Source organism: Chelonoidis abingdonii, chromosome 4 (genome assembly GCF_003597395.2).
Source record: "Chelonoidis abingdonii isolate Lonesome George chromosome 4, CheloAbing_2.0, whole genome shotgun sequence".
NCBI classification, from domain to species: domain Eukaryota; kingdom Metazoa; phylum Chordata; order Testudines; family Testudinidae; genus Chelonoidis; species Chelonoidis abingdonii.
Window position 1 is genome coordinate 1718468 of NC_133772.1, and position 8994 is coordinate 1727461.

Below are 8994 nucleotides of genomic sequence, written 5' to 3' on the forward strand. Positions count from 1 at the left end.
CCCTGGAAACCCCCAGCCCTCCACAGGGGCAGCCCCCTTCCTCAAACAGCCCCTCCATGTACAGGGGCAGCCCCAATAACTACCCTAGCTCCCACCCTTGGGTGGGGCAGGGATCCAGAACCTCCCCAGGGTGACCCATATCCAGTTCCCCCCACTGGGCAAGCCAGCAGCCTGAGGAGTGGGGAGACAACCTGCATGGATGGCTTGCATGTGGGGGGCTGAAAACCAAGGCCCCACATTTTGTTCGGGGGGGGGAGAAAACAACATACCATCTCCCCTTTTCTGGGGTAGGTAGGACTAGCCATGGTTGCCTGGACAGCCCCCCTCCATTGTTCTCCAGAGACTCGGCTTTAATTTTTTTGTAATTAAGACTCTAGCTGCTAGGATGGCAAAGGAACGCTTCGAAACGCGACTGGAGGAGAACCAACGTTTGCCTGACTCTTCCGAGACCCTGCGCTGATTGCTGGGAGAGATGTGAACTGCCCCCAGTGTAACCGGGACGGTGTACAAAGACCTTGAGACTTCAGCTTTGTGCGGGATCTTTATTACAAACACTCCCACACCCCACCCTCTGGCTACAAACGAATATTTGCTGCCTATCCAGTGAAGGGGAGTTAACAACTGAGTCACCCCCTCTGTGCATCCCATATTCCTGGACTGACCGACCCTTAAAATCCTTCTCACCTCACTGGCCAAGACCAAAGAGGCAGGGAGGCCTGGTAGGGTGACCAGATGTCTTGATTTTATAGGGACAGTCTGGATATTTGGGACATTTTCTTATATAGGTGCCAATTACCCCTCACCCCCATCCCGATTTTTCACACTTGCTATCTGGTCACTGTAGTCAGAGGTCACCAGAAATGTTGCAGCCTCGCTTTCCAAAAACAAGTTAAATTGACAGTCACCATTTGTTTTTCCTTTAAAAAGACAAATCTCTAGCCATTAAAAATAAAGAGGAAAAAAAAGAGAAAGAGATGATAATTTATATCAGGAGAAATTCTTGTTTCTCTTAGCACCAGATGCGGCTGGCTTGTGCCATCCTGTGGCGTGGAGTTCCCCAGGTGAAGGTCCAGCATTCAGCACTTCCCGGGAGGGCAGCGACCTGGAATAAAGAGAGACATGGGGTCAGAGCTTCAAGACAGCTGCACATCGTCAAGGGTGAGTGGAGTCTGGTGCATCTCTAAGGGATGCCCGCACACAGAGTGATAGACATCCATTCTCTCCCGGAGCTCCTGCCTCCCCCCTTCACTAAAGAACAGGGCATGGATTCTGCATGGGACATACCATCATATATCTTACCTGCTGCCCCCCCCTTCCCTGAAATAACCTTCCTGAAGTTCACACTGCTGTGACATTTGCAGCCACTTCCTGCCTCAAGCCCTTAGCCAAACTGCAGAGATTCGGCTTCTTTAGCCTATGCCCTCCTAGAAAACCGCCTCCAAGATTCACACCTTTCCCCCATCTCTGAGATTCACACCCCACCAATACACATGCCTTCCCCAAGTCTTACCTCTGTATCCATTCCCCAGAAAGCCGTTCAGGCCATACTTGGCCTCCTTGCCTCCTAAAAGGGGATGAGAGCAGATGAGAACAGATCACAGGCTGTCCTGGTCTCTGCTGCCCAAAGGAGAATCACTCTCTGTGGACAGCACTAGAGGGCATAGGACACACACACAAGAGTGGTTTCAGATATAATGTGGACTCTTCCCCCCACCCCATACTGCTACCGTGTGCTGCTGGAGTTAGTCCATAGCCCCCGGGAGCTTGTCCTGCTATGAGTGGCCCGTATCCCCCTGCAAGAGAGACAAGGGTTAGCCTGGGGCGCTGACGAGAGTGGGGCAGGAGTGATGGCTATGGGGGGAGCTTCCGCTACTCCAGGCCCAGACTCTCCCAGCAGGGGGTGATGAGGGGAGTGGGGCAGGAGTGCTGGCTGTTGGGGGAGCTCCCGCTACTCCAGTATGAGGAGGGGATGCTGGGGTCGGGAGGGATCTTACCAGCAGCCAGTCCGTTAGCTTGCAGATCCCCTCTATTTGCATATCCCGGTCCGTTCCCATTGCCTGCAGTGGTGGAAGGAGGAAATTAGCACAGGCAAGGGGCTTTGAGCCCCAGGGATGGACACCCATCTGTCCAGATGCGGGAGGAGAGTGGGCACCTCTCTGGGCAGCCCCTGAGCATTTCTTACCATCCAGGGCACTGGGCCTAGCCGGTTGTGCCCTATACGTCAGCTGCCCTGTGCCACCTGGAGGAGAAAACACAGTGGTGGCGGGAGATCAGCAGTGGAGTGGGAGATCCCACCAAGGGCTGGGAAGGAGAGTGGTGCTGAGACCCCAGGAAGCTTTTCCTGGTACGCTGGGACCCCGGCGCCCGGGTGGCCCTCATCCACTGGGGGCAGGGATGGGAATGGATATCCCAGCAGGGCTGCTGCACGGTTTCCTGTCTGCACCCAGCCCGGGGCGCTGCAGGCCATAGGGGAAATGCCCGGGATCTCCTGGGGGGTGGGGGGGTAATGTTAGTTTAGGCAAGGCAGGGTTAGCAGGGGGCATTCCGGCCCCCCACCCCACATCTCTGTGCAGGGTGCGGGGGCTAAGATATTGGGTGGCCTAGCACAGACCCCTGTGTCCCAAATAACCCCCCTGGAGGGGTGGCTGCCCCCTACAATCTCCTCTATAACAACCCTCTGGACAAGTTCCACCCCCCATATGAGCCCAGTGCCCCTACTCACACCTACCATATTTCCCAGCGCTGTAGTCTCTCCCTAGACCCGTGGGCATGGCCTGTTGGGGCTGCCCATTGTATGGGAGCTGGCCCAGGTCTGCAACACAGACAGGGTGTCAGGATGGGGGGATAACTCCCCTTTGTGTCCCCCTTGAGCCAGCCAGCTCCCCACACTGGGGCCAGATTGGAGCAAAAGGCCCCGTGTCCCATTTCCTATCCCCCCGAGCTGAGCAATCCCCTGCCCTGCGGTCAGAAGGACTCACCAAATTTAGCAGCTGAGAGATCTGTGCCAGGGCTAGCGAAACGCCCCAAGTACGTGGCCTGGGCACCTGGGGATGGGATAATACAAGGCAGTTAGCTTGGCCAGTGCCGACCTGCAGCTCCCTGCTAGCCCAGACCTGCCCCCGCCCAGCTCTGCTGGTGCCCCTCACTCCCCACCCACAGCCCCTGCTAGCCCAGCCCTGCCCCCGCCCAGCCCTGCCGGTGCCCCTCACTCCCGACCTGCAGCCCCTGCTAGCCCAGCCCTGCCCCCCTAGCTCTGCCGGTGCCCCTCACTCCCGACCCGCAACCCCTGCCAGCTCAGCCCAGCCCCCCTAGCTCTGCTGGTGCCCCTCACTCCCGACCCGCAGACCCTGCTAGCCCAGCCCTGGCCCCCCTCAGCTCTGCCAGTGCCCCTCACTCTCATCCCTCTGTCACTGGACACACCGTTGCCATATCCTGACTGGAGTCCGGCCCCAGGGTGACCATTTCCTCCTGCACCATAGCCTAGAAGAGAGATGGGAGATCAGACAGGCTCAGCCTGGGTGTGTGGGGGAAGGGAATATAATTTGGGGTCCCCTTACCATTCCCGTAGCCAAACTGTGCTCCATTGACTAGGTACCGACCGCCTATTCCAGCGTAGCCTACAGAGCCAAGAGAATCCAGATCAGCCACAAATTGGGGTGCACTGCTCCAGTCCCGGCCTCTCCCAGCAGGGGGCGCTGTGGGGAGTGGGGCAGGGTGCGGGCTGCGAGGGGGGAGCTCCTCCCTATTCCAGCCCTGGCCTTAGCTTATGCCCCTTACCTTGTTGAGCTCTGGGGGAGCTGCCAGCTCTGGGTCCTGCCCCAAAACCTGTGGGGAGGAGAACCCAGAATGAGATCGACCCAGACCCTGAAGAATCTGGCCTCCACACTGTGGGCTCTGGTGTTTGGGGGTGGGATCATCGGGGGCGGAGAGGGATAAAGTAATGGTGGGGGATGGTTAGCAGGGGATTGGGACCTGTGGGGGGGCGGGCTTTCAACCCCTTCAGGGCCCCCCACAGCCCAGTGAGCTGGAGGGGGCTCTCCTCAAGGTGTCATTGCTGTGAGAGGTGGGATCTCCAGCGAGACAGTGAAGAGACAGGTGGCGGGGGATGGGGAAGAGGACACAGGAGGGGGCGCACATCAAGAGGGATGGAGACACCCCAGGGGACCCTGATGGGGGGTGCATGGGAGGGATTCCCTGCTTTGGAGGCTTTGCCAGCCACCCCAAGGGCTGTTGGGGAGTAAAAGCAGAGGGGTCAGGGTGCGGGGGGGAGGGGGGATGTAGTGGAGGGCCAGGCACTGATCTCCCTGAGAAGGGGCAGTTGGAGGGGCAGAGTGGTATGGGAATATAAGGGGCAGTGGGGTCCGACTCACCTCCCAGGGGCAGCGCAGCATGGAAGTACCCTGAAATAGACACACAGGGGGCCCTCAATCTTGACCCACAGCCCCCTGCTAGGCCAGCCCTGCCCCCACAGCTCTGCTGGTGTCCGTCAGTGCTGACCCACAGCTCCCTGCTAGGCCAGCCTTGCCCTGCACAGCTCTGTCAGTGTCCCTCAATCCTGACCCACAGCTGCCTGCTATCCCAGTCCTGCCCCCAAGAGCTCTGCCGGTGCCCCTCACTCCCGACCCGCAGCCCCTGCTAGCCCAGCCCTGGGCTCCCCCAGAGCTCTGCCAGGGCCCCTCACTCCCGACCCGCAGCCCCTGCTAGCCCAGCCCTGCCCCTCCCAGCTCTGCTGGTGTCCCCCACTCTCAACCCACAGCCACTTTGTTTATACTCACCTGGCTTTTGTTTTGCACCCTGGGAATAACCACCTAATCCTGGAAAAAGGATAATGGGAATCTATGAGGACGCTGGGAGGGGAGTGGTGTCTAGTGGGTCAGAGCAGGGGGCTGGGAGCTAGGACTCCTGGGTTCTCTCCCCAGCTCTCGGAGGGGAGTGGGATCTAGTGGGTTTAGCCGAGGGGTAGCACCATGGATACCCACGGCCCATTTTTGTGGCTGGCAGCTGGCAGCTGGGCTGCGGACACAGATGCAGTGCCCGCGCTGTGCACCCAGCCCTCGGGCTCTGAACCCGCCCCGCTCTCCCCATCCTGCAGCAGCAGCATGTGGCCCTGGCCCACAGAGCATTCTGGGAGTTGTAGTTCGCAGCTGGCTTGGCCTGAGGGGAGTGCGCCGTGCGCTATTTTGAACAAGGCACGGTGAGCAGAGTATGTCCTGGTGGGTCTGTGCATGGGTGTGGGGGTGTCCCAGCCACTCGGGAGGACGGCGCTGCACGCCAGGGCCCCTGAGGGGAGGCAGCCCCCAGCTCAGAGTGGGTCAGGAGGTGTACGGGGCAGGGCAGGTGGGGGGTCTGTGGGAGGATGAGGCTTGACACAGCCCTCTCGCTGCTGTGTGGTACCTTGTGAAGCTGTTCATGTCCGTGCAGGGCTCAGCAGTCCTGGATGTCAGAACTCCTGGGTTATATACCTTGCCAAGCCTCAGCCCCGTGCCCCAGTTTCCCCCTCCATACTCGAGGCTCACTATGGCCATCCCCTCGCCAACAGCCAGATGGGGGCAGTCTGGGGGAGTACAAGGTTCCCCCCATCCGCAGTGCCCTGGGATGTCTCTAGGTGTGCAATCGCACAAGGGAGCAGGCTCCCCCAGCTCTGTGGGGAAAGCCGGGACCCCTGTGTCCAGCCTGCACCAAATTGCCGTGCTTTGGATTCTGATCAGCCGGTGGGAGAGAGCCGTGAGCTCTCCCACATGCCAGAACCCCAGCCCTTTTTCTTCCAGGTTGGGGAGTCGGGGCAGTGAGAACTGCAAAGGGAAGATGAGGGCGCTCCTACCTGCACCGTAACCGGCAGGGACCCCATAGCCTGTGCAGAAAGGAGAGGGGGGTTACAGCCAGACATGTTTGTGGGAGAGTGCACAGTGCTGCCCATTGCTGGAGGGGATGGGGACTGTGTGTTTGTGTCAGGTGCCCTATATTGCTCCGAGCCAACAGGGATTCTCTTTTAACGCCACACTCCCTGGAGAGAACTCCAGTATTTCTATGTTCAGTGGGTCAGGGATTCACCCTGCCAAGGTGGGCAGAGAAAGGAGCCTTCGCCCTCAGTGGGGCAGTTGATCTGCACTCACCTGCTTTGCCCGGCTTCACTCGTACACCTGGTGCCATTCCAAACCCATTCTGAGCTCCTGCCGGGAACAGAGGAAAGGGATTAGCTGGGAGGAACAGCGGACAAGATGGGCTCCATCTCTGCCAGGGGAGCAGTCCCTCTCAGACGGAGCTAGCCAGGTCTCTGCCCTGGGTGGGACGGATCTGGAAAGATCTCAGGGTGTGAGGTCTCAAGGCTGGAGGACACGTCTTCTGGAATCCCACCACCCAACTTGTCCCTGCTCCTGGCCAGCACAGTTTGGGAAAGAGCTGAGACTAGATGTCATGAGCAGCATGGGCAGCCCCCAAACCACCCAGCAACTTCCACCCCTAGCCTCCCCCGCACCTGCCGCACACTCAGGGCTCACCCGGTCCTGGTGGCAGTCCTTGGGGTCCATAGCCGGTGTATGGTCCTGGAAGGAAGGAGCAGACACTAGGGCTGAAGGATGCAGCAAACGCACCATCACAGTTTGCTTCAGGGGAGTGGGGTCTAATGGGTTAGAGCAGGGGGGCTGGGAGCCAGGACTCCTGGGTTCTCTCCTGGGTCTGAGAGGGCAATAGGGTCTGGTGGTTAGAGCAGGGGGGCTGGGAGCCAGGACTCCTGGGTTCTCTCCGCGGCTGTGGAAGGGAAGTGGGGTCTGGGGTAGGGGCTGGGAGTCACCCACCTGCCTTGGCTCCAGCTGGTCCCAGCCCAGCTTTAGGGTGAACTCCCCCTGCACCTGCAACCCATATAGCACATGGAGTGAGCCAGCCCCCTGTGCCCCCCACCCCGCCGCTCTCCTGCTGGGAGACCATCCCCCCTCCCCTGAGAATGCTGGGTCCAGCTCAGCCAGCTAGCCAGGGACCCCCTGGGCAGCCCTGCCCCCTTTCCCTCAGCCCCCCTCTGCATCCTTCATCCAGCCTCATACCCACCCCTTCCCTCTCTATCCATCCACGCCCGGTGCCCCCTCTCTTCCCCCTAACATCATGCTCTGCTTCAGGAACACCTCCCCCTGTGCCCAGCTGGGAGCGCCACTTACCCCAGATCAGCGATGGGAGGTAGAGACGCCCTAGGGCTCCGTTTGCCTGTGGTTTCACTCCTGGGAGGAGGTACAGAGGGGGGCACAAGGGAGCTATCAGAGATGGGGTATCCGTAGAGAAGCGCTGGGGTACGGGGTGGTCAGGGGACACCAAGGGGTGATAGGAGGGGACTGTGGGTTGAGGGTCCCTGCAAGAGTGGGGTGCGGAATTGGTGTCCCCAGCAGAGGTGGGCACTGAGGATGGTGGCATTTGGGGCAGGGACCCATGGGAAGGGTAGCTGGGAACAACTTCAGAGCAACAGGTAGAACCCAGGAGTCCTGGGCAAGGACAAGGGTGGCTGGTGGCACCTGAACTGGGACTTTGTGAACCAATCCAGGACTCCCAGGTTCTCTCCTGGCTCTGGGAGGGGAGGTGAGTCTGGTGGGTTAGAGCAGGGGGGTCTGGGAGCCAGAACTCCTGGGTTCGCTCCCAGGCTCTGGGAGGGGAGTGGGGGCTAGTGGTTAGAGCAGAGGGGGCTGGGAGCCAGGACTCCTGGGTTCTGTCCTGGCTCTGGGAGGGGACTCAATCTAATCTCATCCTTAATTCAACCCCATCTCAGTTTCTCTCCCCTCTGCCAGGGGTTAGCCCCCCCCCCCGCCCCCGCACTGCAGAGCTGCCCCAAGTGTCCCCTTTCCCCCTCTGGGACCTGCAGCACCCTACAGGGGCAGTGCCATTGTATGAGGCAGCCCTGTCCCAGCCCAGCCCCCCAAGCCCTAGCCCCCCTGCCCTGCTCGCCCCCCAAGCCCAACCCCCCTGCCCTGCTCACCCCCCTGCAGGCTGCCCCTGGCCAGGCATAGCAGCAGCAGCAGCAAAAACAGCCCAGCGTGCAGGGTCCGCAGCCCCATGGCGATGTGAGCTCCCCTTCAAGCCCTGGGCCCCCTATATACCATGGCCCCACCCCCCAGGGAATGACTCTGCCCCTGGCCCCACCCCCAGTGACCCACTGCCGGGAAGGGGGAGCACCTGCAAGGAGGGGGCAAGGGAATGTGTGTGGTACACCCGCACACCAATAGACACACTCCATTGTTCGCAGCGATACACACACACTGTGATACACTCGCAATGATACACACACACACACTTCTGATACACTCGCAGTGATACACACACACTGATATCCACATATATACAGATGCACATATAGACATACACACTGTTACACACACACCTTGAAACACACACTGATCTACAGATATACACAGATACCCACTTGTGCTGATCCACACACACATATACACCCCCATAGACACACATACTGATACACCCCCACACCCTGTTCCACACACACACTGGTACAACCATTGATAGACGCCCATCCACAACACACAAACATTTATACCCCTGCACACATACATCCAGACACAACCGGAGACACACACTGATCCACACAGACTCACACACCATCCACCCACACAAACACAGACACACACTGACACCCCAACACACACTGCTGCATACACCCCACATTGTGCACACACCATACACGAATACACTAACACACACACTCACATCCCACAGGCACGCAGACAGTTGCAGTCACACAACGCAGCTATGTGCGCACACAGAGCAGAGGTCAACAGCTGAAGCAGGAGGTGGCACTAGGGACATCGGCCCCCCCCACAAACTTTGTTAACTGCAGCTTGTCAAAACAGGGTGTATGATTGTGTAATTGTGTCTCACTTCTGACTCTGCGGTGTGGGAGTGGGGCTGCGGGTCGGGAGTGAGGGGCACCGGCAGAGCTGGGGGGGGAGGGCTGGGCTGGCAGGGGCTGCGGGTCAGGAGTGAGGGGCACCGGCAGAGCTGGGG

At 59.6% G+C, this 8994-nt stretch overlaps 1 protein-coding gene across 1 annotated transcript; it reads right to left on the reverse strand.

Annotated features, from left to right (window-relative positions):
• Window positions 1-563: 563 nt before the first annotated feature.
• GREP1 (glycine rich extracellular protein 1) lies at window positions 564-8033 on the reverse strand. Its single transcript, XM_032806648.1, has 18 exons — window positions 7955-8033; window positions 7149-7208; window positions 6795-6848; window positions 6498-6542; window positions 6114-6170; window positions 5822-5851; window positions 4776-4814; window positions 4371-4400; window positions 3778-3825; window positions 3558-3617; window positions 3421-3480; window positions 2979-3044; window positions 2729-2812; window positions 2183-2239; window positions 1995-2057; window positions 1728-1793; window positions 1511-1564; window positions 564-1102 (listed from the first exon to the last, which is right to left on the reverse strand). Exons 1-18 carry the CDS (start codon window positions 8031-8033, stop codon window positions 1077-1079), a joined length of 978 nt encoding a protein of 325 aa, XP_032662539.1. The 3' UTR covers window positions 564-1076.
• Between the last annotated feature and the right edge of the window lie 961 nt (window positions 8034-8994).

What these genes read in the sequence shown, in the direction of transcription:
- GREP1 (XM_032806648.1), bottom strand. Translation starts at nt 8,033, where the DNA reads ATGGGGCTGCGGACCCTGCACGCTGGGCTGTTTTTGCTGCTGCTGCTG. An exon ending in CTCCCCCAGAGCTCAACAAG is followed by an intron (nt 3,618 to 3,777) that starts GTAAGGGGCATA and finishes TTGGCTCTGTAG; the next exon opens with GCTACGCTGGAATAGGCGGT. An exon ending in AGCTAACGGACTGGCTGCTG is followed by an intron (nt 1,794 to 1,994) that starts GTAAGATCCCTC and finishes TCTCTCTTGCAG; the next exon opens with GGGGATACGGGCCACTCATA.